At 39.7% G+C, this 26,620-nt stretch overlaps 2 protein-coding genes across 4 annotated transcripts in view; one reads left to right on the top strand and one right to left on the bottom strand.

Moving 5' to 3' along the window:
- TUT4 (terminal uridylyl transferase 4) overlaps positions 1-12,488 on the bottom strand; it is a 50,879-nt gene extending 38,391 nt beyond the window's left edge. For 2 of the 3 annotated variants that reach the window (XM_075097613.1, XM_075097615.1), the window contains exons 1-3: positions 12,187-12,488; positions 2,821-3,494; positions 925-1,088 (exon numbers count right to left, since the gene is read on the bottom strand). In XM_075097613.1, the coding sequence (XP_074953714.1) occupies positions 925-1,088; positions 2,821-3,382 (726 nt within the window). In that variant the 5' untranslated portion in view covers positions 3,383-3,494; positions 12,187-12,488. The remainder of the gene's footprint in view (positions 1-924; positions 1,089-2,820; positions 3,495-12,186) is intronic. The other variant, XM_075097614.1, reaches the window with a different exon arrangement.
- Positions 12,489-15,764: 3,276 nt separating this feature from the next.
- GPX7 (glutathione peroxidase 7) lies at positions 15,765-26,101 on the top strand. Its single transcript, XM_075097612.1, has 3 exons — positions 15,765-16,013; positions 23,041-23,302; positions 25,193-26,101. Exons 1-3 carry the CDS (start codon positions 15,807-15,809, stop codon positions 25,354-25,356), a joined length of 633 nt encoding a protein of 210 aa, XP_074953713.1. The 5' UTR covers positions 15,765-15,806; the 3' UTR covers positions 25,357-26,101.
- Positions 26,102-26,620: the final 519 nt, after the last annotated feature.

Raw genomic sequence — 26,620 nt, 5'->3', positions numbered from 1 at the left:
GCTGTGAACATGAGATTGGACATTTCTTAAGAAAAGGATATGGGGATCATTACTGGTCAAACTATAAGCCAACATCCTATTGCTGCTAAAAAAAGCAGAGATCCTAAACACAAATGCTGTATTTCAGACAGATGAAGTCAGCTTTCCTCTTTATATGTAAGACCTCAGCTGAAATTGCATGTCCAACTTTGGACACCAGTTACATGGTGGATGCCTACAGAAAAGCAACAGGAACGAACAAGTAACTAAAAAAAACCAAACCCTAAGAACAGAGAACAAAGAGTGAGTCTAAAGATGATAAGACCGCAGGAATGGTAATGATCTTCAAATGTGTATAAAGTTGCTTTTAAAGGTAATAAACTTATGTTTATTTTCCTGGGGCAACGTACGAGGGATTAAAATGCTACAAGAGACCTTACATTAGACATTAAGAAAATCTTCTGGGTTACCTCTACTGACTTCAAAATTTGTTTCACTGGACATAACATTAAGAATAGTTGAGACAAACATTTTTAAGAAGTCATCTTCAATATAGGTGACTCGGACTGGTGGAAGGCTAATATACTGACGACAGCGCAAGGTTCCTCTCAATCCTGTATTTTGAGTTTCCAGATAACCAGACTTTTTAGAAAATCTTAGGTAAGTAACAGAAATTTAAACCTTTACGGTCTGCAGAATTAAAAAATCCTGGTCCACAAAGGCTACATGTGCCACAAAAGGAGCAGTAAGTTTCCAATCTATACCATCTGCCATGATGAATGACTGGTCAACTACTAGGGATAATATCTTAGATCACCGAAGTCATTCATTATGAAGAAGAAACAGAGGCAACAGGCTCTAGCAGGAATACCACCCAAACAGAAATATGGTGATGGTAATGAAAGACGACACCTATTTTCTTTTTTATCCAATAACTCAACCTACTTTTTCAAGTCGGGAGATATAATCTCTTTCCAGGCGTTCTTCAGCTTGTTTCAATCCTAATTGCTGTTCAGCTGTCAGGTTAGATTCGTCAATAACACTGGTGTTTTCTAAATAATCCGCTTCCAAAGTATGTTCTTTAGCAGGTTCAGAATTCTGTGTTTTACCTAGAGAAAGAAATTGTTATTTTCTTCAGAGTAACTCAAGGAGAAGAAAAGTGAAAGTTAGAGTACAGAGCAGTTAAGAGCATCTCACTAAGGAGCTGGACGCAAATTAGAGCTACATTCCAGTTTTTTGTCCAAGGCTAGCCAAAAATCACCTTAGACATTAGAATTTTCCAGTATGTTAGCCAGTATTTTGGAGACTTTAGAGACTAGTCTGCTACTAAAAGTGCTATCAACAAGAGGTGGAAAGGAGAAAGGTAGATTAATTCTGTGTTTCAGTCATAATTTCACAGTCCCTGGTAAGTTCTTCAAGGTAAGAAAGGGCTTTTTTTTTTTTTTTTATGCAGACCAGAGTACATGAGATCCTGATGCTCTACTGTAATAGAAATATGCAATATTAAGCTTAAAACTTTTTACACAATACATTTTGTTAAGGAAACAGTCATAAAACTGACTTAAAGACATTCACCCAAATGATCTTACAGAGCCAGTCACCAAGCATTTCAACCTCTCAATTTAGGAGGCTGCTGGAGTTACATCTGAACACACTGTGACACCTTGCTGCTCGCTGCTAGCAACCATGGGGTTCTGGAACACTGCTACTCACAAACACACAGGTCAATTCTGAAAGATGCCTATGATTTGTTCATATTCCACTAATCTGTACAAACATCTACACCTTAAATTATTCCAGTAGTTTTTACATCAGCAAAAGTGAGGGTTATTTGTGGGTTCTTTGTTTTTCTCTTTTTTCTTTCCTTTCAAATGAGGCCTGTACCCCTAGACTAGCTAGGAATCAAAACTGAGCAAGTTTTCAAGTCCTGGTTTCTCAGTGACAGATGGTCCCTACAGTACATGACGGTGGTCTACAAAGAACTGACTGATCACAGGATGCTGCCATTCCAACTTGGTTTTCTGGTTAAAATTTTATTAAGATAGCTAAAAAAATAGGCACTTTAATATTTGCCTAGTATTTCCATACAAGCAACTGCTGTAGCAATAGAGGGAAATACTTAAAAGAGGAGGTCTGCACTGGCACGCTGTCTTAAAACAGCATTTTTATTAGAAAAAAGCTTCATTCTGAAAAAGTGTGACAAATCCTGAACTAAGAAATTAACCTGTAGTGAGACAAAGCCTGATCCATATATTTAATTCTGAAGTTTAAAAATATGTGTAAGAATTGGACACTCCTAAGCGTAACCACTGATGGATGGTACATATTCCCAACCTCCCTAAATCAAGACGCCATCTGCCAAAACATGGTTTAATCACTTTTAGTAACAAAAAGAGGACAACAATCACAAGAAAAAAAAGTTAATAACTTCCCCTTATTAAAAAAAAACACCCAACACTTTTCTTGCAGATTTTTCCCTGATCTTTGTGAAAAGCAGTAATAGCTGGCGTTTCCATTAAGTGGCCATGATATTATGTCAGGTTCCCCCCTCCCAAGACACTATACTCAGAAAATTGCCTGAAACCCACATGCACTAAGTATTTTGCAAAGATCTTTAGGTCTTTAGGTCCTTGGGCCTAGGAGAAAAAAGGACAGCTATTATCATAATCTCTTATTCTCTAAGTAATATGCTTGTATTAATAGTACGTTCTCTCTAAATGCAATCAGCAACTTACTATATGCGGAAAAAATATGCAAATAGAAACGTTTGAAAGCCTATTTCAGATTGTTAACAATTTTACCACAAGAAAATTGAATAAAGCAGTGTTGAATAATACTCACTGAAGTCATCAGGCTTACGTTCCATTTTTCTTTGATCTGAAGCAGTCTTACCAGGATCACCAGTCTGATCAACACTAGTCTTCAAAGTATGAACTCCCAGTGGATTATCCAACACCAGTTTCCCTTTCTGTGTCACTGTTAAGCTTTCCATACTGATCCCATTCCCTGAAACATGGGAGCCTGAAAAGTTTTCTCCCACTGGTTGAGCTTTTGTCTGTTTCAGGTTTTCCACTGCTGGTGATAAATTAGAAAGTTTTTTTGCTTTTCCATGACTTCGATCCTGAATGTTTGTCCCCACATCTTTAGTTCCAGGAATACAACTATTTGCTTTGCATGGTTTATTTTCTCCTTGTTTTTCAGAACAAACTTCATTCTGTTTACTTTTTTTGCTGCTATTCCCACTTGGAGAACTTCTCCCAACATCCTTCACAGATTTGTCATTTCTATTATGTTTATAATTTTGATTATTTGTAACTTTGACTGCTTTGCCTTCCTCACAAACAAGACGGACAGACTTCCTTGGGTCATGATTTCCATTCTTTGAGCTCTTGGCCTCTTCCATTATAGTGAAGACCTGCTTCTCCTCTCTCGAGACCACTTGAAGTGCAATTCTTCAGCAATTTGCAGTTGATTTTAAATCCACTGTGCAGGCAAGGATCGTAGCTGATTGTCTACTGAAGAAATGATGATAGACATTTTTAGACTGAAGGAAAAAAGCTCTGTGTCTACAACACATTAAAATAAACCTCCCTAAAGAATATTGTAACTACAAATTATTATAGGAAGCACATTCCCCCCACAGGCATAAGTAAATTTTCATAATACATCCGTATTAAGTAAAACTCATGAAAATTTTTATCATCTTGACTCCTATTTAAAAGAGGAGGGGATATGAAGAGACAAAAAATGGCAGAACGTTGCAAAAAAAACCTCAGTGATAAACTTGCCAACAGCTTGCTTTTTTCTTTGCTTCCTATTTTTGGCTTTCTGAAGAAAACAATAACTAAGATGTCTGCAACTACACTGGGGGAAAAAAAAGAAAAAAGAAAAAGAAAAATTAAACACATCTAAAAAATACCACTCAATAAAAATACAGATCAAGTTAGCCACTAGAAAAAACTAATTCAGTTTCCAGCAAGCGAGCTCCATTTTATTAACTGATTTTTAAAAAAAAGTATTGAGAATTAGCTCAAAGTATGAATAATAAACCTGACCTATCACCTGTATTCTCAGATAAGATACTAAAGGATATTTCCGACTCATACAATTCTGGTATAAGTTAACTGCCATCAATTAAAAAGATTTTGCTTAGCCAAGAAAACCCACAAAGAGTAAATACTTTGTGAAGCTGCAGATTAACTTTACTTATCTAAACCTCAGTCCTTTAGGTGGTATATCATCTGAGCTTGATGTTGGAGACAACTCGAAGATTGTTTTTGCAATGGGAAGCTAAGCATGAATAAGTAGGTCTGTTTGTAAGGAACTGCTCTTACTAATATAGAAAAAGAAGGCGCAATCTGTAACAAGAATTTGGATTTTTTTTAAATAACCTTGGTATAGCAAAAAAATTAGAAGAATGAAGTATTAGACATAGTAGAAAATAAATTTTATAAAACTACAGCAAGATATGGAGTTCAGAGTTTCTCTCTTTCCTATCCAGTTACATATTTGGTAGGTAAAAGCATGATACATGGAAAATTCTGGGTTTTAGAGAACCCATCAAAATAAGTAGCTTACCATTTAGTGAAGAAAAGGAATAATAGAAAAGTCAATGAATTGCAACTATTAGAAGCATCACAATGTACTTTTGTACTTAAATAATATGAACTAGAAGAAAGGATCAGATTAAAACATCTCATTAAAAAAAAAAAAACAAAACACAAAACAATCCACTTTCTGACTATTACCAGTATAAAGAACACTTTTTTTTTTTTTTTTGGGGGGGGGGGGGGGGGAACTAAATAACGTAGTTACTATCTCTCGCTCTCACTTTAGAGAGACACAAATCAGAGAATACTTCAGGACATAAAGCACATATTAAAAATGGTTATCTTAAGCCTCTATCGACAGAATTAAAAATACATATTAGCTTTCAAAAATTAAAATCAAAGAAACAAAACCCACAAGAATTTTCATGAAGCTAATGTTAGCATCACAGTCTTTAGTAAAATATTAAACTTGAAAAAGAAAAAAAAAATCTGTATTCCTAAATTCATTCCAATGGCAACATATTTGTGAGATCAAATACGTTTAGTTAATATTTCAACTATTTTCTATTAAACACTGATTACACCTGGCTCTTACTTCTAGACCAAAAGTCAAAAATACTGAATAGTGTTTGCCTTTGGACTGCAGTCAGTCTTTCCCATCGCAATTCTTATTAGCTCAGCAGCAGGAACTACTGCCCACCTGTACCAGCACTGCTCAAGCCTCAGTGTGGCAAGAAGAGCCCAGGGTCCCCAGAGGTTGGCTAAATTATTCTAGTCTCCGACCACTAGTAGTTTAAAGCACTGCTCTATAGACTGGTGCAATGTTATACCTACATACAGGATGTTGCTATCTTTAAACTGTACTCTACTGTGATTTTTTTAAATGTAACTAAAAGAGAAAGGAGAGTAGGATTTTTCAAATTTTTAACTACTCCTGATGTTTTAGTTGCTCAACTTGAAGTGGGGTGGGGGGGTGGGGGACACAAAACAACAAAAAACCCACACACTCATCAGTTCCACTTTCATTTCTGGTTCGTCTCTGACATCCACACCACCCTTTAACTCTGGACTGGAGAACACCTAGGCCACGCTTCCACAATCACTGAAAAGGAGCACAGGCACCAACTCTGACAGAAGCCATAACACCTCTTCTCCAACCCCAGCTACTTACTCCCACTCCTCGGGCTGCTTCCTCCCTTGTGCAACTCTGCAGGAACAAAACCGGAAAACCAATCCAGCTTAACATAAAGCTGGCACAAGGGAAGAGGAGGAGGAGGAGCAGGAGCTGGTAGTAACAAACAACGAGTAGGGTGGGGACAACTTCTCTTTGTACCACTTCCAGCTTAAAGCTACCATGAAACTCCAGCATTGGAAGAAAAGTGGGGCTTCATTTTGCTCAGTTTCTGTAAGTGTCAAATTTTTATTCACATTTTGCAAGAAAGTTTAAGAAAAATCCACAAAAATTCTGTTGTAGGCTCAAATTATTTGATCCCACCCATTCAATAAAATACACAGTTATATATTCAAGGAGAATATATTACCTTTAATCAAAGGTACAAATGTGACTGGAGAAAACAAAGGAAACTAATAAAAACTATCTTTATAACTCAGCTAATAAATTGAGTACTGTGATAACGTTACATATTAGGAGAGTGAGTGTAATCAAATGCAAGCAGTTAACCTTAAAAATCACAGATATATTCTTTTTTCCTGAGAAATATTAATAAAGATAGGTCATGAAATTTCCTAAGAACATAACATTTTGTACAAAAAAAAAAAAAAGAGCTCCACAATGAAATTCAGAATCTGAAATGCAAGTGGAATAATAATGCTGTTGTACTTGGGGATTTTTTGGCTTTTTTCTTTTTTTCTTTTGTTCCTTAATACTGAAATGATTTATCAAACAAAAAACAATCTAAACTGCTGTAACACACTCAATAGTAACCATGTTAGCCGTCTCACAAAGAACTATAAAGTAAATGAACTGATTAAACTTAACATGGGGGGGGGGGGAAGAAAAAAAAAAAAGAGAGACCAATACTAAACCTGAGTTTCAAAAAGATCCTCCTTCTTCTGGGAGATATTGACCATCTACAGGTGAGAGAAGGCAGAGCAGGAAAAGGGAGGAGGGAAAGCCTCCGAAAAGAGTAACATGGTTGGGAACAAAACACTAGAGTGGAGTGAATCAGTGCTGAGGTGGCATCTTTCTAGAAACCTGGAGAGCACATCTTATTCACAAGCTCAGGCTCATACCAAATTGCCAGACCTGGAATCAAAGAATAATTTTCTTCCAGGCAAGCTGGCAACAAAACCAAAGCTTTTCACCTGCATCTGCAAAGTGCGGTATGATTAACCTGTTGAAATCGTTTCAGCATATTTCATTTATTCAGTATCCTGGTGTTACAGGGGACTTGGTTTCCCCTGCTTTCTGAATGTACAGTGCCAGTTACTCCTCTGAAATCTAGTTCAACTCTTGGCTCTTTGTAGAAAAATAACCTGGCTGAAATACAACAGCTTGAGGTTAGACAAGATACCATCTGACCTCAAACTCCAGAAAATTATCAAGCCTATACATATCTACAACAATCAAAATTTTTAAAAATGCTTAAAATCAGCTTCAATTTCACTACTGTAGAATTCATTTTAGGCTCACAAAATGAAGGAACAGATTGTTTCACTTTCATTTCTGCCAGTTTCTTTTGTTTCCTCCTCCTCTCACACTAGCATTAGAAAATTCTGCATTTGCAAAAACTCAGGGTAATGCTTACTTCCAAATGGGGGGGGGGGGGGGGGGGGCACAAAACCAACCACCACACTTTCATGAAGACGTTTCTATCCATTTGCCCTTCCACTCCTTCCTCTCAATTTGTTCAACACTATTTTACTCCTTCAAAAGCATACATTTTGGGTCAGACTTTGCCATAACAGGCCTCTTCAAAGACAAAGACCAAGTTAAACTGTGAGCTCTTGCATTCTGAGTTGCCCTTTTGCAAAGCATTTATTTTTTTCATCATTTCATTAGCAGCAGAACTGAATATACCTGGTTTCCTATCGTCATTTGTGCTCCCCCATCACACTCTCAATCACAGCCCACTGGGCAAGTGGAGATGTGCTGTAGCTGAAGGAACATACATGCTGACTGGTTCTTCGCTACTTTCCTAAGAAGAAACATAACTTCCTCCTGCTTCCCCCTCAGCAGAGACCCATCCTCTACTGAGGCATGATTTTTCCAGAAAATATATAGAAACTCAATGATCTTTTGACATAACCTCAAATATAATCTAAAATTTGGTCCCAACTAGCTGAAATGTCCAAAAGTAACTACAGAAGTGCAGCAGAGCAACTAAGGGAAAGAGAACAGTCTCATAAATTTCATTTCCCCAGGGACTACTAGATTAAATATAAACACCAAAAGTACTACAAGCATAATTATTATCACCCTCTTTCCATAAAGCACTCCCTCCTTCGAGATAGAGAGACCTGTATTTTATCTGAGACCTGCTTTTATCTGTCCCATTATGATTGTCCCTTAAGCTCAAATCTCCCCAGTCAGCCTTTCAACAGTAAGTGGGGCAATTAACCTCAGTCCCCCCCACCTGATTACAAATATAGCCCAGCTGAACTCCCTTAGCAATAACATAATGAAGTTCAGCAAACAAAGGTTACAGCCACAGACAGGAACAAAAGGAAAGGTTGTCTTCTGCACTCTGCTCAGATTGCAGCACAGGTAATGTCTACAGACAGCTCTAATGTAATGGGGGGGGGTGGGGGGGGGTGGTGGTGTTTCCTGTTTTCTGGATGATTTACAGTCTTAGGCCCATTTTTGTATCTGAGAACTTCTACAAGCCATTTAAGCTTCTCCCACATTCTATGCCAATAGTTTAAAAAAGTTATCACACATTTATGTTTGTTTTATGAGCTAGATGTAACTTAGTACAAACTATTATCAATCCTTCATGGTTTTCCAAACTACTTAAAACTATCATAGACTACTGGCCACTAAAGCGCCTCAGGCTCCACCAGCAATAAACTGATTAGTATTCTTAGTAATGAACATAAGCGCTATACAGTGTTTCAGATCTTCCTGTTTCTACACGCTATAGGGTTGGCTAGTAAGTACAATACTACCAAAATCTATATAGAAGGAAGCTAGTACAGTGCACACAAAACTTAACACACATAACAGGGATACAACAACACTAGCACTCTGGACTTAGTGAAGCTACGTAACTCAGTAGGAAGCTCTGATGTAGTGTTTACAACACGGTGGACTGAAAACTTTGAAGGAGTACTCATTAGATAAACAAGTGTGTGTATATATATAAAAAAACGTAACAGGATTACATCAGAATTACAAAAGTACCACTGAGTAACTGAATTAACAGGGAAGGCTTTGCTTGATACAAAACAGTAACGTATGTAGGTGCAAATATCTTACAATTAATTAATGAAATGAGCAGAATATGCTGGATGGGACATCCATCTAAGATGTACTCGTTACAGATTATCCTGTCTTCACATTGACACCTGCTGTCTTGTCTACAACACGTTCTGACTCACTGGGAAGGTAAGGGAGAGGTATGTCACCGAACGCCAAGAATTACCACTTTCTGAACCTACTACTGCTGGTAACTCCTGTTCCAAACTCTGGAAAGCCATCCTCTCTGTCTCGCCAGCTGTGTAATAAGTTACAATGGCTTCCCTTACCTCTGTATTTCATGTAAAAATCCCTAATGCTTTAGTACATTTTGGTTCTGATCCCAGGTTTTACTGTAACAGTCCTTCAAACATTTCACAATCAACTTAAGCAAGCACTGAAGCAAGAAGAGGGGCACCACCTGCCTCAAATGTCGCTGTACGCTGTAAGATACATGCTGTAACCAGATCAGGAAACTGATCCAAGGTAGCTCTAACTTTAAAAAAAAACAGAAGCACAACATTTGTACGAATGCAGATGAGGAGGCTAGAAAAAAAAAAAACAGTACAGCACTAGTTTAAAGCCTTTCAGAGGCTGAACTAGCTTCCAGAGGCCTGAACTGATCATGAAACTGACTTAAATGGCAGATATGCACTGAAATTCAATTTACCCATCTTATTCTTAAACCTCCATTTATACTTCACGCTTTTGCAAAATAAAAATACAACAGTAAGTACTTGTGACATAGAAATATATCAGGATCTGGTATTTAAGCAAGAGTGATCCCTCCACCCAAACTCTAATCCTTTGACAGGATTTGAATTAGACAGCCTTTGAACTACTTCATACCAGTCACAAACTAGTTCACAAACTACAGCTAAAGCAAATGGATCTTCCATCAGTATCCTTACATCTGCTTAACAGGATCCAACACTTTCACTACTGAAAGAAACCCGCTGAAAACCACTTCAGAAAAAGTTGTCAAGAATACATCCATACAGTTGGCACACTCACTGAGTCACAACAGTTTGTAACACAAAACTGATTCCAAACTCCCAAGTCAAGCTTTGCTGACACAAAAAAACCTAAATTATGAGTACTTCTTGCTCAAAATATTTGCTACATAAACAGAAATAAAAAATAACATCTAAGAACATAAATTTTTCCAAAGATTTGCTAAAACATCAGAACCAACATTATGAACCAAGGATACAGTATGGGTACATACACATGTAGGCATGCACCTGTTTTTTTAAAAAAAGTAACAGTAATATTCATATGCATTGTTACTAAATTTAGGTAAGTCTCTTGTACTTACGAGTTACTGATCTATCATTTATGTACAATTAAACAACTTATCAAACAGTATACAATACAGTCTTAATGTGCCAAAAGCATTGGAAATGTTGACTTCCCTTGGATTGCTTCCATTCCGCAAATTAATCCACTAAGCAAATTGCAGGATCCTCTTTCTATGAGTTCTCAGTACAAGTTAGTGCCAATATTACATTATTTCATTAAGATAGGGACAAAAATAAAGTTAATTTAGTAGAAACACTTTGTAAAATTTCAAAAGCAAGCATTACGACTAGAAAACAGGATATACTCAGAGCTAGGCAAAATCGCTACCAATACACAATCCAAAACCATTACTCTGGCAAGCAGATCCAACCAGACATTTAGGAGGAGCTCCCCAGGGATCTCTTGCTTTCAAGTAGGACACAGGGAACTCCTGCTCCTCTTTCTCCCTGTAGCAGCAATTCCCTTCAGAGCAAGAGCCAGGTAATTCCTCCACACCGTGCAGGTGCACCGTGGGGTCTGGCAGTTTCTTCCCTTCTGCTAGTTGAGGCAGGAGAGAAAAGTCCCAGCTGTCTTCTGTGCAAGAACAGAAGACAGAAGGAACTTTCTGATCCCTCTGTATATATCTTCTGGGAACATATCCCAATACGTATGTTCTGGGAAACGGTAATTTCATCCCGAAATTAGTTTTATGAAGGTATTTTCACTTAAGTAGAAAAGTTATTTAAAAAGCTCACTGCAAAACTGATGTTTGTAAAGGAGACCTCTCACTCCTAATACAGTGCCTTCTGCCAGATATTGTAATTAAATCATACTTCCATGGCTGGCTCACTTTTCTTGTCACAGGAATAATTATAACTATCTGGGGTCAGACTATCCAAAAAGCACCTACTGAAACTGGGAGCACTGGTCAAACAAAACTAGAAACAACCATATCCTCTATTTTCAAGCAAATGCAATGACTCTTGAATCCAGGGCACAGTGCTCAGGAAGCCAAGTGACATGAAGGTGGTATGAATGCAAAAAAAAAATAAATATTAGATCCATACTTAAATACAACTATGTTTTTTAATGTACTAATCCCTACCTTAGCCTAAGCCTACCTAAACCTGATTATGTTGTTTCTCGGCATGTTACGAGCTCATCCTCCTTTGATATAACCAGAAACAACCGTGAAAGCAAGAAGGCCTCAGGTAATATGACACATCCAGCCAACTGGCAAATTGCAACATATTGCAAAAGCAGAAAAGTCGTTCCGCTGTATTTGTATACAAGATAAGCCAACAGAAGAGCACAAAGACACAGGCGGAGGGATGCCCGTGTGTCATTTCAGGCACATCGTAACCCACGGAAAGGAGAACCTCTCGCTTTGGCAAGAAACGGCGGGGGAGGGGGGTACAGCTCACGAGGACGGCCCGGGACGGGGGGGGCATTTCCACGGGGGGCCTCACCAACTGCAATGGTCTCTCCCCCCACAACGTTTCACTCCACTGGGCGGGAGAACAAGCCGCACGGCACCCCGCTCCAGCCCGGCGGGCGCGCAGCTGGGCACTGCCCTCGGCTCCCCCGCCCGCCCGGATGCGGCCGCGGGGCCGGCCCCACTTCCCCGCTGACCTTGGGGCCGCCCCACCACCCACCACCCCCCGGGCCACCGCCGACGCCCCCGGCCGGGCGTGCGGGGCAGCCCCGGCGCGCCAGCCCGCGCGGGCGCGGGGTCGGGAGGCCGCACTGGGCCCGCCGAGGCGGGGCGCAGGCAGCGGGGTCGGGCGGGGCCGGGGCGCCGCGGGCTGAGGCGGGGGGCGCCGGCGCGGGCAGCGCCCCCCGCGCCCACCTGCCCCCGCCCCGCTCAGGGAGAGAGAGCAGAGCGTGCCCGGCCACCCCCACCCCCGGGGGAGGCCCGCGGAGCGGGGCGGCGCCCCCCTGGCCCCGAAGGCCCGGTACCTGGCTGCGGCGCTAGGGGTGCCGGGGCTGCGCCCCTGCCATGCCCGGCTCCAGCTGCTGGAGGCCCCGACGCCAGCCGCTTAATCCGGCCCGGCCGCCATGTCAGCCGCGCCGCGCGATGCATTGTGGGGCGAGGGCGGGAGGGAGAGCTTCGAGGGCGGGCGGCGCGGGGCAGTGGCGGCGGACGGGCGGCTGTGTCTGACCCGGCCCGGATCAGCCCCGGCCGCCGGGGAAGCTCCCCCTGCGCCTCAGAACTCCCCCTCCGCTGGGGGTCGCCCGCCTTCCCATCGTCCCCGGCGCTCAGGGCTTCCCTCCTTCAGCGCCGCAGCAGGAAACGGGGACGTGGGAAGAAGCGGCGCCGTTTTTTCCTTCTTCCCCCCACAGCCACCCCAGGTTTTTTCCCGTTTTCATCCCCGGCCGTTCTCCCCCACACACACACACACGCACGCACGCAAGCAAGGCCTCAGGCCCTGCGGAGCAGGGTGAGGCCCGCCGGGAGGGTCTGCCCCACGCGTAGCCTGGGCCTTGTTCCCCCCTTCCTCAGGGCTTTCCCCCCCTTTCTCTGCTCCCAACGCTGCCGTTTGGTGGAGAAGGGCGCTTGTGCTCCACACAAAGCAGCCTGTGGTGAACAGGGACGGTGGGGCAGATGGCTCCTGGCTCCCTGACCTTGGCTGTGGAGCTGGCCCGCGCTGCAGCTAGGGACAGCACCTTGGCCAGCGAGTCTGCTGGCAGTTCTGCAGGTCTCGGGGGAGAAGAGCCAGCCCGCCTGACTCTTGGCAGTGCTGGAGAGTGACCTAAGGAAATTGGCAAGTGCCTGTATAAGGCAAATCTCTCAGTGATCTAGTACAATACTACCCCGTCTTGGCAGTGAAATGCCATGTTGGCATTTCCGAGCCCAAGCTAAGGAGGCCCTTCCAGAAAAACAAGGAGCATAAAAGATTAATGTTGAGCCACTAAAGGGGTTCAAGGCAAAGTATTAATGTAAATAGCAGTGCTGGAAACACCACCTCAGAGAGTCTACATAGGTAAACAAAAGTTGCAAAGTCTGTAATACGGGATTCTAAATACTGGCAAGGCATACTTCTGAATGTATTGGGAAGTCAGTGCAACCTTTAGAGCTAATCTGGCTTTTTGTGGTTCACCTGAAGTTCACATTTCACGAAATGAGGATTGGGTGGCTCAGGGTATTGCTAATGGGATGTAGCGCAGGGCTTTCACCTTTAGGGACATGGGCCAATCCAGTCCAGGTCAGCATGACAAGAATTGCAGCGCTGCAATGCTGTTTGGGGGACAGTTGAGGTTAGCTAGGTGGTGGTTTCAGTCTAGTCCTGTTTGACAAAGGTTTTTATTAGGTGTAGTAGACCAAAGAGTAAACTGCAAAAGTAACTAAATTACACTTGCTACCAGACACAGTCCTCCTAGATCAACATTTAGACATGCTAGGACGCCAACACACACCAGTTTGCAAACCTGACTGACATTTTTCCTGCAAGCTGCAGTTTATTAGAATATATCAAATTTAGTTCAAATAGTTGGATAGACTTTAATATGATACGTTAGTGCAGCTTGGCTCTGAAAACTTGAATCATAAAGCCAACAGTCTTTGACATAGTCTCTGTGTGTATTTAGAAACAATAATTCCTTCTTCGCCAATGTTAAAGAATGTTTTATTGCAGGGAGCAATACACAAACATGGCAGTAAAAGAGGAAGCTGAATTGTACTGCCAGCTGGCCATTATTTAAAGAGTTCCCAATTCAGTGCCAGTGATCAAAAAACTTTCAGATTCTGGGATCTATTTGTAGGAGAAAATATAATTCAGAAAGCCACTAAATTTTATCTAGAAATCGGGGACAACAATGACACAGCTGTAGGAAGCAGATTTTATAAAGTCCCTTTCCAGAGCAAAACCTTTTCTCATGTTGCAGTATGAGGCCCCGTTTTCAGTCCCATACCCAAAACATTATACTTCAAGAAATTTAAAAGTGTATTGTAGATTAATTTTTAATTTTCTGGCAAAAAAAATGCTGATGCTGAATTATTTTCATAGTTTGAATTATTTCTTTAAATTATTTTTAGGATTTACTAGGTTTTCAAAAGTTATTTAAATGTATATACTATATTAAAGCCCTATTCTCTGTCTCCATCTGTGTCTGAAGAAACTGTAAAGCTTCTTAGATTATTTCTAAAATGAGGAAATCATACTTGACTGTAATCTAAACGAAAGGTTCTTAGTTGATACTACAGCCAGGAAAGTATACAGAAAGATAGCGCTTATCTGTGAAGATGAGAACTTCAGATCCTTAGCACGATGTATCACCTTCCCCATAGACAACATGGTAGAAGATTTTCCATCTATATATTTTTGCAGCATATTGCGTTATTTCCTGATGCTGGATGTCTACTTCAGCTGAAATACATAAAAACATTAAAAAACTGAAATGTTTAAAGACTTAATTAATTTTTTCAACTAGTTATACATGGCCTTTTCACTTATAGTAATGCCACTTATGCTTGAATTACCCGTTCAAATTTGATCCAGATGTCAAAAATCTACCAAAACTCAGTAAAAAAAAAAAAACAAAAAACCCCACGAAGTGAGATTACAAAATGTAATTTGCTCTTCAAAAGATAGATTTCCAATATGCCTTGGATGTGCTACTTAATTGTTTTCTGTAAATCACTACATTTTGCTTTTCTTTGCCAAGAATTATCAGAATCATAGGCATGGAGGACCAGTTTCTCGGTCCAAGAAGAAATCAATGACCATCAAATGCTTTGTATTGTTACTTTATATATACAAATCCTTTTCTTCCAGCAGGCTTTGTAGTAAATTGTACAAATGGCTATTTTTCTTGCAGACCCAAGAAGGGCATCAGTGCACTGAAGCAGTTGTTTGTCTCTGTATATCTGAAAGCTTTGGTACCAAATTCCGTTCCTGGTGCTTAATGCCTCTGTGGTAAAACCATATTATCCTTTGGTAATGTGGTTTCTCCCAGATCACACTGGTGAGACCAGCGGTCTGGCCACTTGCTTCTCACCAACCAGGTGCATGCTGAGATGAATTTCCCGAAGGCCTGGCTAATGGTGCTCCATTTCACAAGCATGGCACGTTTGTAATTCTGTTGTTGCTGACTGTACAGGTGACTCTTGTTCAGAGCACTTGCATCGGTAACAACCAGCAACCAAGCCACTGCTATCCTTTGACATTACACCATAGTTACTAGATGCTATAGTTAGTATACTTTAAAAAGGCACTTGCAAAACTATTAGAAATCACAATAACTCTACCCCCGATTTTCCTAGGACATAGTAAAAGCAGATCTCTAAATCTGACTGGTATCCCACAGACACATACAGCATTAGTGTTCTCGAGCCAACTTGCACTTTCATTTGTCTGGTACCTATAAACGGCCTGACTTAATACGCCACTGCCGCCACGAAACACTCCATTTTAGAGTGTTTGAACCCTCCATAAATACCCTCCCTGAGGTCGGTACGGACACAGCTCCTAACCCTTTGCAGATGCCGGACTGTTGCAAAAGGTCCGTTTGCAGCAGTCCTTTCTTTGCGGCAGCGCTTTCCTAGCGTGGCAAGGGTCTGTGCAGCGCGGCCGTGCAGCATGCTAGATCCTGAGGGCAGTGTGGAGCACAAGCCTTCCTCTTCCTTCCCCAAAGTTTTTCTCATCCCTCTAGCCATGCTCCTTGCAATTGCAGCACTCCTGCTCTTAGCATTTTCCGCTACGCAGCAGAAAGAGCCTGATTTTTACACTTTCAAAGTTGTAAACATCAGGGGCAAACTAGTCTCTCTGGAGAAATACAGGGGCTCGGTAAGTCTGCGCGGAGATGGGCAGCTCCCGCCCTGACTCACTAACCAGCCAGTCCTCGCATGTCTGCGAAAAGCAAGTGGGGGTGGAGAGGTTGTACATTAACTTGGTGCACGCATGCAAGATTCGGGTTTACGACTTTTCTTTAACTGATTTGGAGTGTTGCCTGCATGCTTCCTTTGATACCCCTCCATAGGTCTTTGCACTCTTTAAATAAAACGCTTGCAGCCTAACCTCTGTGTGTGTCCGCGTCTTCTCGTGCAGCTGCAGCTGCTGCCTGTAGACGTGGCAGGCAGGGAATGCCTCCTGCCTGCCTGCCTGCCTTCCAGTCAGCAGGATGAATTGCACCGGTGGCTGTTAAATTCGAAGAAGCTCATGAAGTTTGTACCTTTGTATAACTTACTTTTGGAGATTTTTTCTGCTTTTTAACTGCATGACTTTTATTAAATTATTTTTACTTGAGTCCCATCCCTTTTTAATGTTCTGCATAAACAAAAAAAAAAAAAAGATGGGATTTAATCAGTGGCTAATGGAGTTAACAGATTTCATCATAATTAGTAAAAAAGCAAGAGACATGATAAAGTAGCTATTTTAACATCAATGTATAGTGAAATTGCGGCAACACCGTGCTATTCCAGTTGTTGCTTTTTAGTGTGACAGAGCAACGTGAAGTGCATTAGACATACATATACTTTTATGATGTCTTTTAAATTTCATTTACATATTACATTCAGGAGTTCTAGGCAGAGCTTCCCTTTCCATTTTAAGAACAATGTCCTGAGGTGTAACCTGATATTTTTTTAATGGTTTGACCATCTAGGAAGGATGGTCAGTAACTGTGGAAGAGTGAAAAAGGAAGTTAGCACACTGGGTGCATACTATAAGCTCTCATAGCCACATTCACAAATCACAGAAGCTAAAATCAACATGAAACCCACAACTGCCACCCTTAGCACTCTAGCACTCCGGTGACACATCATCTGTGATACAGCCAGGCAGTCCAACAGCTTAGCTGCTGCACAGAAAGGCAGGCCCCACTTCTCACTTTCACCCTTATTCTCCAGCTTTGTGTTTCCACTTTTCCCCCTCCTCAGGTACTTCATTGAGGTGTCTGAGCTCACCAGTCCACAGCAGCAGGTCACTAAAACATTGGCAGGAAGGCGGAGAAGGCCCATGGAAGCAGGTGTACACTTTTGTGAGCTCAGTAGAACGAGATACCTGTAAGTTTGTACCAAATGAGAGGTCTGAATCTTATGTGGCTAAAGTCCTCCTCCCCCTCCGTTCACAATTCAGGTAGAGCAGAACTGGTCCAATGCACACTCAAATATCTATACTGGAAAAACCATGGAACCTATTTAATATTAAGCAACATTTACTTTTTTTCAGGAGTTCCTTCTAAAGGCTCTGTCAATAAATCTTGTTACTGGGGCATGTTTTGTTTGCAGGTCACCTGCAAATCTGTCTAAATAAGCAAATACCACCTGTAGCTTCTCTACCTCAGGGCCAGAATCCACATGGAAAGGAGTAAAGGGGGAACTCAGAGGAATTCCTTGCAGCCACCCTGCAGAGAGCTGAGGGTGTTCATCCCCTCTGGAACAAGCTGCAGAGCCTGCCCTGGTACCTCATGAACATGCCAGGTTAGGGATGTGTGTCTGTATCTCCAATGGCGCTATGATACCAGCCCATTCTCGAGGCATGGCTGGTTTTGTAAGGGAGAGCTCTAGAGCCATACCTGGGAAAAGGTAATGCCATCGGTGAATGGGACTCCCGGATCTCTGCGAGGCCATACAGAATAGTTTATTCCAAAAAACTGATGACCAGCGTCTGTACAGAACAAAAAGATTTGCATTCAGAGAGTCTGCTAATGTTCAGGCTAGCTCCTGTTTGAGAATGCATGTGCACAATTTTAAAGAAAATTATAGCAATAAACCACATCCTTTCTGCCATTACATTGTCAGAGCTCAATATCAAGGTAGACAAAGGTTAATTAAAACTTCCATTTATTTCTTAAAATAAACCCACTTAAATCTGCAGTTAGATAAGTAATGTTAAGATGTAGGCTTATCATAATATTTTAAAGCTATTAAAAGAAAGCAAACAATATCTAAGTACTATGTATGTGCTGCTGATGTTTCAAAGAAAGTGAGTCACTAGTTAGCCCCTGGAACAATAATCCGCTAATTGCTAAACCTGCTTTTAACAGCCTTAAGCTTTCTGGCAGATATAAGGAAAACATTTTCTTCAATTCAGTTGCTCAACTAATTTAGTTAAATAAGTACTTAATTTGTAGTCAAGAAACTAACTGGGAACTGAAAGAATCCAAAAGCTTCCAGAGTATTACAAAAAAAAGCCTGCTAATTCTAAAAACACAAGAGCCATGCTAAGTAGAAACAATCAGTGCAACTCATGACTTGCAGAATCTTTCTTCAATAACTATTATTAATATAAAGTATCGCGTATTCAAATCCTTGAGACAGTTTTTCATAGTAAAAAAAAGTAAGACTGATATTATTTCATTTTCCATTCAAGTGCGTCTTGATACAAATCACAAGTACCCCCTGTTACATAATAAATAAGAAATGTACTAACAATTCTGAAATAACAAAAATTAAAAAAAATAAGGAACTTTTTTTTTTCTGAAATAAATGTGCACAGACATAACCTATCCTCCACTTTAATAAAAATATCAAAAACATGTGAGGTAGTTCTCCCTTTCTATGTGGGTGTAAAAAATTATATTGCCAGAATGCAAAAAATTTGGCATACATGCTACAAAATCAAGTGTGATATTATGTCTACCTGAAAGCAGAGAAAGGGGGGGCTATTACAGCTGAAAAAAAAAAAAGAGTACCAGAAGTGAAATAGGTCAGAATGCTTCCTGTTCTACTGTTTTGTGCAAGGCAGCCATCTTCCTATGCTTTTTCCAGGCTACCATACTGATGTTGACCCATCTACATTAAAAATGAAGGGCAGTGATGTGTGGTTGGAAAAGAATCAACAGGATCCAAATAAGATTAGTTTTCTATCATCTAATCCACCTACCTGTCTAATTCAATAAAAATTATATTTTATGATCTCTATCAGATACGCTGTAAGAGGCAGTATTCTTACCAAAAATAGTAGCTGTTTGGGAGTCAGAACTCCCAAGCATCAACTGTTCCCTGCTGTGTTTATACCTACCTAGGTATAATTGTACATACATACCTGCCTGCCTACCTACCACACAGCTAAGTATGGTGTGCTGTGGTGTAATTAAGCAGTGTCAGCGCAGTGCTTTGGAAATCTTGAACCAAAGGTACTACAATAATGTAAAAGCATTAGGCATTATAACAATGTGAAGTGTTATTTTACTGTTGAAAGTAATGCTAGGGACTTTGCATCACAGCTCTCTACCATCCAAGAATGTAACATTACTGAATGTGCACAAATACAGAGTAAAGCTACTTAATTACTGTGTAAAGTATCCCTGTTTTTTTTTCTTGAGGGTAACAACTCTGTGAGTTGGTGTAATCTGACACTTGTCATTAGTTCTTCCATCAGTCAGATGGAGCCAGTTAAGAATCTCCAGGTCTAAAAACCTAAGTATCTACTGTCTCTGCTAACTGATCCACAAAGGATAGCTGATAGCAGATTCATAAATCTCTCTAGGGATCTTTTCCTCAAGGAGGTACACTGGTGTAAACAGTAGGTAAACCAAGAAATACTTTTGCAGTGTTAAATAAATGAGTTCGCTACCAGAATGCATGGGGTTTTTAAGCAAAGGGAAGGAAAGGATAGTATTAAGAGGTCAGAGAACAGCTAACAGAGAATTCAGCTTAAATGAAATAATTTTTGTAAGGTCCAGAATGAATTGTTTGCACTGCACACTAGGTGGTGTACTTTACTTGCACTCTCAGAGCCTAAAGTCAGTGAAGAGGCATAATGAACTTAAATTATTAAGTTCAATTAAGTTCAAATTAAGTTCAGAAGAAGTCAAAGTACAGTCTCTTCATGAGAACAGGAGTGCCTGTTATTTATTAAAAATAAAATATAGACCAAGAAAAATAAACTCATTTAATCACTTCTGGTACCAGACACTTGAAAAATAACTTGGTAAAGACTTTTAAACAATCGTTTAAAACATTCCTTATGAAATACTAATAAATCCTGAAAGTTTTTTATTATATATGCTAATTATACTTTTAGGAGGGCTGCACTATTAAGGTATAAAGTTCAGTGATAGAATGCATTTTTCTAAGGAAAAAGAGAAGCAGAAAGTGCCTGCCATTCTAAGAAATGCTGTGTGTGCTTCCTCCTATTTTGTGGGAGAATGTTTGGAAGTTTGCACAATTTGTAGTGCGAGCTCTCATGCCTTTCACCACCGTGCTGAGTAATCACTAGTTTTAAACAGCTGTAAATTAAAATTTTTATTTTTGAGTGAATTCTTTCAAGCCCTACTAACTTCAAAATCAAGTAAAAGTTATAAAAGCTTGATTGTTTTCATTGGCAAGTCACCTTTCATATCTGTTATAATACGAACATGATACCTACACAACCTTATTTCTCCCAAACCTCCAGTGGTAAATTCTTACATTACCATTGTATTTGACATGAAGTACCAATAGATATGAACACAGTAAGGTATATGAATACTTCTGCATCATGAGAATGCTCAGTCTTAAACTATATGTAAAAAACCCTCTAGAATTTTATACGAAAGAACTACATGTGACTTCGACTCTTAGTGTTACAATTTATATTTGCTTCAATCATACTAAACTACAGTTGTCACTATGCAAGACTGAATTTAAAATTTCAGGTAGAGCTTGTAAATATAGTCTGAATGAATGTGATGCTTTGGAAGTTAGCTAGATGGCTCCAGATCATATTTCATATGCAAGTGTACTGGGATTGCTTAGATTGTATTCTGTTGCCACACTACACCACAAAGAAGATTACATCAACTTCTGCTTTGTAAGATTATCTGTATTCTGGGGAAAACATTGCCACTCTGAAACGACTTTAAATATAGCCATATACCTATAGAAGGTACAAAATACACAAAGTATGTGCTTAATATGAACACCAACATATCCCCTTAGCTTTTTCTTTACTCATTTCTACCCCTTCTAGGGATTTAATCTTATTATCCCATACCTTACCCAGACTGTGGGCTTTTATATGCCAGTGTTTTTTCTGATTTAAAAACTCAAACATGTGTAGTAATTTATTTTCCATATAATTTCTTGGGTGCACTGACTTCATATTTCCTATTTAGTTTTATATTTTGTATAAAAACATACACATAGGAATACGGAACATTAGAATCCAAAGTTTAAATTGAGTAAAGCCAGTGGTCACAAAAACAGAAGTGTGAGACCTGGAGTCAAAGTTTTTTACTTCCTTTTCCTCCCCTGCAGCTACTTGCTGTGTAACTTGGTCAGGTCAGTTAATGTGTCCGAGCTTCAGGCTTTCCTCTTGCAGCATTGCCTCCTTTAGCACTGCTGTCTCACATGACAAGAATGAAACCAACATGCTATTTTCTATTAAGCTTCCAAACTCGTGTAGAAAGATCCAATGTGAATAGCTACTGTTGTACTAGCACTGGGGAATATGTTGGCTACTTTGATTGAATTCAAACTTCTTTTGCAATTTGGGAATGAAGGACCAGCTTCTGGGCTGATGTATAATCTGTAGAAACCCACTGGATTCAGAGTAACTCAGGCAGAATTTCAGTTCCCAAATCATATTGCTTTTTCTGCACTATGCCTGACTTTAATCTAGGTGGGTAGAAACATTTTTAGTATTATAATATTTATATTGCCTTATGACTCTTACCAATTGGTCTGAAAAAAAGGAATAGGATGTATCTGTATGTAAAAGAAACATCACTATAAAGTGCATAATGCTATTTTTATTAATAAAATCACATTGTATCTAACATCTATGACATTCAGCTTTAATCCACTCAATAATTAAATAAATAATAATCTAATGATAATTAAATAATTAAATCACTTCAATTATGTAGAACAAGTGGCAACTCACACAAAATTTGCAAGAATAATAAAATCTATATGTCAAAAAATAAATTCTAGAAGTTATTTAAGGATACAATATCTCAAAAAACAATGGAAAGATCTTCAAGACCTTGAGAAACTGTGTAATATGTATCAGCTTAGGGTTAAGACACTTAATTTCCCCAATAAATTCTTGGCAGAATCTGTTCCACCATGTATTGTCCTTACATAGGCCTCTATTTTCCTGTAGTGCTCATCTGTGTTTGGCATCTTTCTCTCTGCTGAATCTGCGCAGGCAGATCCATGCCTGGTGGTAGTGTCTGAATGACACGATGTGCACGATGTCAAAGATGATCAGCTACAGGAATGACTTAAAAGGATATTGGGCACAGTCTTCACTTATTGGAATCTCTGATTGAGGCAGTAAAGCTTTATGCAAAAACTGTTGTCATTTTGTTACAACTGAGTAGATTTACTCTAGAAATCATGAGAAATGTTACAGTCCATACTGCATAGACCAATCCAAAATCTTGTAGTTGCCGCTATTAACTTCCAGACTGAGACATCTACACTAGCAGTGATAAATGGATCATACAGTTCTGTATGAGTATTAAATTCTGTACACAGAAATATGCTGCAGAACAGATGCTTCACGACAGATAAATAAACTACCAAAAATACATTAATTTGCAAGTTTCCTTCATGCAACTTGATGTATCTTAGCTGGGTATTCTTTTTTTAAATATGCTTAGAAACTATCCAAAAGGCAGAACATAGAAACATAGATTCTCGGTAAACTGAGAATTAAGATTGCTTAGCAGTTTATTGGTTATCTTCATGGTTGCCAAATGGGAAAACATAAAAGAAATATTAAATTTCCTATTGTGAACAGAACTTGATGTAGTTGCAAATGTAAGCGTTCAGTCACAGTTCTCTAGACATTCTCCTCTTTTGAAAATAATCTGCATCCCAGCCTACCTGTTGGAAAACTGACATGTGCAGCACATTTTTTGTTCTTTCTTGTTCTTCAGGTGTCACTAGTTGTCAACGTTGCAAGTGAGTGTGGGTATACAGATAGCCACTACAAGGCCTTACAACAGTTACAGCGAGACCTCGGCCCATATCATTTCAATGTGCTGGCATTCCCATGCAATCAGTTTGGGCAGCAAGAACCAGACACTAACAAAGAAATTGAGAGTTTTGCACGAAAGACTTACGGTGCCTCCTTTCCTATGTTCAGCAAAATAGCAGTCAGCGGAGCTGGTGCAATTCCTGCCTTCAAGTACTTAATTGGTGAGTAAGCTGGAACATTGGAGGGTTGCTTCCCCAGTGTAGAATTCCTCTGACACAAAATACCATCCAACAGAAAAAAGATATCTATGACCACCTTCACAGAATCCTAGCACAGATTTGTCAGGCTCAAAGAGGTCAGAAGTCATGTAGTCCATCCTCCTGCACAAGGCAGAATTTCTCTCTGTGTCACCCTTGATAGCTTTGTCTAACCTTCTAAAGAGATCTCCAGGGATGAAGACACTATGATAACAGATGCCCTGTAAAAGCTAGTCTAATAAATCTCTACATGGAATACATATTCTCCTGTATGTATACAACACCTGATCTTCCTTTTTCCACTTTTCAGTCTCCTAAGTGCTTCTCCTGTGACACGACTGCTGCAGGTTGGATTTATAAGGTTCATCTCAAGAGCTGTAGGATAAGTGGAAGAAAAGCACCTACACAATTTACTTCAACAATCAAAAAGTGAAACCAGGCACTAAGAGATGTCCTTGAATACTCCCTTCCTCATTCCTTGCCAAGCATTGGAATAGCTGTACTGTACAGTTCCTCCATCTGCATTAAAGCTAGCATTGAGACCTGAAGAGGTTTTGCTGGTTCTTAGCAGACAGCTGACAAAATGCACTGTAGAGCAGGATATTTTCTGTGAAGGCACTACTTTCTATATCAAGGCACTACTTTTCTTGCACTGAACGAATGCTCTAAATACCATTTAAATACTAAACTAAAATGTCAGTCTTCATCCAATGTGAAGGAAATGTCTTCCAGCCCAATATGACATGGTACCACCTGTACTGCATTCTGCAAGGACCAAATCGATGATGCTTCTCTCTAGCACCACCGTGTTCTCCCACATACCACTGAATTTAAAGGAGTCTTTGTAGTATTATTTTTGACTCCGCAAGCACAGCTCCTTCCAGGTGTCTGTAATGGATCTTTCTGCTAGCCAGACTTCCCTTTAATCCTCTTCACAACCTTTATTTCTGTTTTGCCTGGTGGGGTTGTTAGTGCAGACATGTCACATAGAACTTGCAAAACTTCCGTTTCCCTGTTGGTCCACATGCAAAGGGAGGCTGCTGGAGCCAGCATATTTATGTAGCATAATGACAAGATAGTCAACAGTGGAGGTCTGGCTGTGTCTTGATGATACTTTGAAATATCTTCTGATTCCTTATGAGATTTTGCCCAACATATAATCAATGGAAAAAGATGCTAATTTGTCTGTAGCGTCTGTACTTGTGCTATTAGTGAGATGAGTCTCCTGGTCTGACTGAAAACCCTGAAAATTTTGTTAGTCGTGTAGCAGAATAGTAAAGAATAAGAATGTGACTCATGTAAAATGAATATGAGGTCATGGAGGGAAAAACTGTGGTAGCTGAGGATTAGGAGGAAACCTCCTGCAAATATGTAATTCATTATTTCTTCATGTAGCATTTCTTGAAACATTCTTCTGAAGCACATGATACTGGGTGCTTTTGGAGGAAAAATTCTGGATAAGCAAGCAAATAATCAGTCCTGGTACAGCTGTATCGTTATGCCAAATTCAATTTTCCTATCACTGTTCAACTGTTTCAGATTTATCTATATAGCATAGGCACACACACACATGCACACATATACTTTAACACCGATTGTAGTGCTTTCTCCTGTCTGAGTATCTGTCTCGAGCTTGACTGTTTCCAGCAGTCTCCAGGGGGCTACTGTCTAGTTAAAACTCCCTGTCTGTTAGAAAATTAATCTTATTATGCAGACTGAACTCCTTAATTTTACATTCCTTCTTCATCTGAGAGGGTAATCATCAAATTGACATGAACAAATGTCAGGAATTGGCTAACGTGGTTTTGTTTTCTAAGTTTCTGCCTTTTTTTTTCTTTTTTTTTTTTCCTATAGATTCTACAGGAGAAGAACCAACCTGGAACTTCTGGAAATACCTGGTGGACCCCAATGGGAAAGTAGTAAAGGCCTGGGACTCTACTGTCTCTGTTGAAGAAATAAGACCTTATGTTACAGAACTTGTGAGGAAAATCATCCTGAAGAAGAAAGATGAATTATGACTTTTAAAAATCCCAGCATGACAATTACATCATTATTGAGAATTAGAGCTGGAGTTTGTCTTTTCACATTCCAAAAGAGAGTATATGGGGAAGAGAAATCATGACCAGTGGAATCTATATTCATTGTCCTAAGAATGCAGAAAACAGCAAGTTATGGTGGTCAAAGTAATTTAAATTTTTCTCCAACTGAATTCAGTTTGACCTTTCTGGGAAGGAAGAACTCATCAGCAATTGTTTCTTTCCCAATTCAAATTATTAATTGTTGGTAACACTATAGGAAGTCAGTTCATGTACCTGTGGAAGAAGGCTCAGAATAACAAGAATTTCTTGATTGGGATCTCACTGACACCTAAAATTCTGTTGTCATATTTTGATTGCAAACTGAATGAAAAAATAAAGAGTAAAAAGTGCATGATTGAATTAAGCCATGTGCTAGGAAGAGGGCCAAAACAGGTATCTTCAAAGTACGCAGACTTACATATGTATATGCGTTTCTAGTTACCAAGGCCAAATATATTTAATTTAATCTGCCTAGAAAGCCAGTTAAGAAGGGCATGAGGAAAAGACATCTATAAAACTTAAGTGAAAGAAATGTGAAGACAAAGGCTCTGTAAAAATTCTCCAAAAGCTATGAGAAGAATTTCTGCATTTTTTCACCCAGTGAAGATTACCAGATGACCTTTAAATAGCCGTTTGAACATCTGTAGGACCAGTGGCTATATAAAATGGCTATTTCTTTCTTCTATTAGCATTTTGCCTTAGATTTACTCTCACCTCATACAACTGATGTTAAATTTATTTTTCAATTTACAACATAATCTGATTTTGCTGCATGTACAGACAAACATTGGAGAATCAACATTTTTCCGTGGAAATAATTTTTCAGATGTTTAATTTTTGCATAATATTACATTGTTTAATACCACATTAATGTTACAAAAGTTTAATGACACCTTTTTCAAACGTAGTACTCTGGCATCTGCTCAGGCTTAAGACTGCAGAACTTCTTAGCTCATACTAAAATAATAACACTAACAATTACAGCCTCATTGTTCTTTGACGGAAACCCTTTGAAAATCTTGTCAGCAAGAACTCTTTTCATCTCAACAAAAACACAATGTACAGGTCCCCTGCTTTTAACCCTGGGATGTTTTAAGAAGAGTCTTTTCTTGTCCAATTGCAATATTATTGATGAGTGAAAGCTTTTTTTTTCTTGCTTTGTAATGCTTTTTAAAGTAGCACAAACAGTATTTGTCCGAATAGT

Source organism: Phalacrocorax aristotelis, chromosome 6 (genome assembly GCF_949628215.1).
Source record: "Phalacrocorax aristotelis chromosome 6, bGulAri2.1, whole genome shotgun sequence".
In the NCBI taxonomy this organism is placed as follows: Eukaryota; Metazoa; Chordata; class Aves; order Suliformes; family Phalacrocoracidae; genus Phalacrocorax; species Phalacrocorax aristotelis.
This window is presented reverse-complemented; position numbering and strand designations above follow the sequence as displayed.

Excerpts from the sequence above, each read along its gene's own strand:
- GPX7 (XM_075097612.1), top strand. The coding sequence starts at position 15,807 with ATGCTAGATCCTGAGGGCAGTGTGGAGCACAAGCCTTCCTCTTCCTTC. Across the intron at positions 16,014-23,040 it reads TGGAGAAATACAGGGGCTCG|GTGTCACTAGTTGTCAACGT; the intron begins GTAAGTCTGCGC and ends CTTGTTCTTCAG. Across the intron at positions 23,303-25,192 it reads TGCCTTCAAGTACTTAATTG|ATTCTACAGGAGAAGAACCA; the intron begins GTGAGTAAGCTG and ends TTTTTCCTATAG.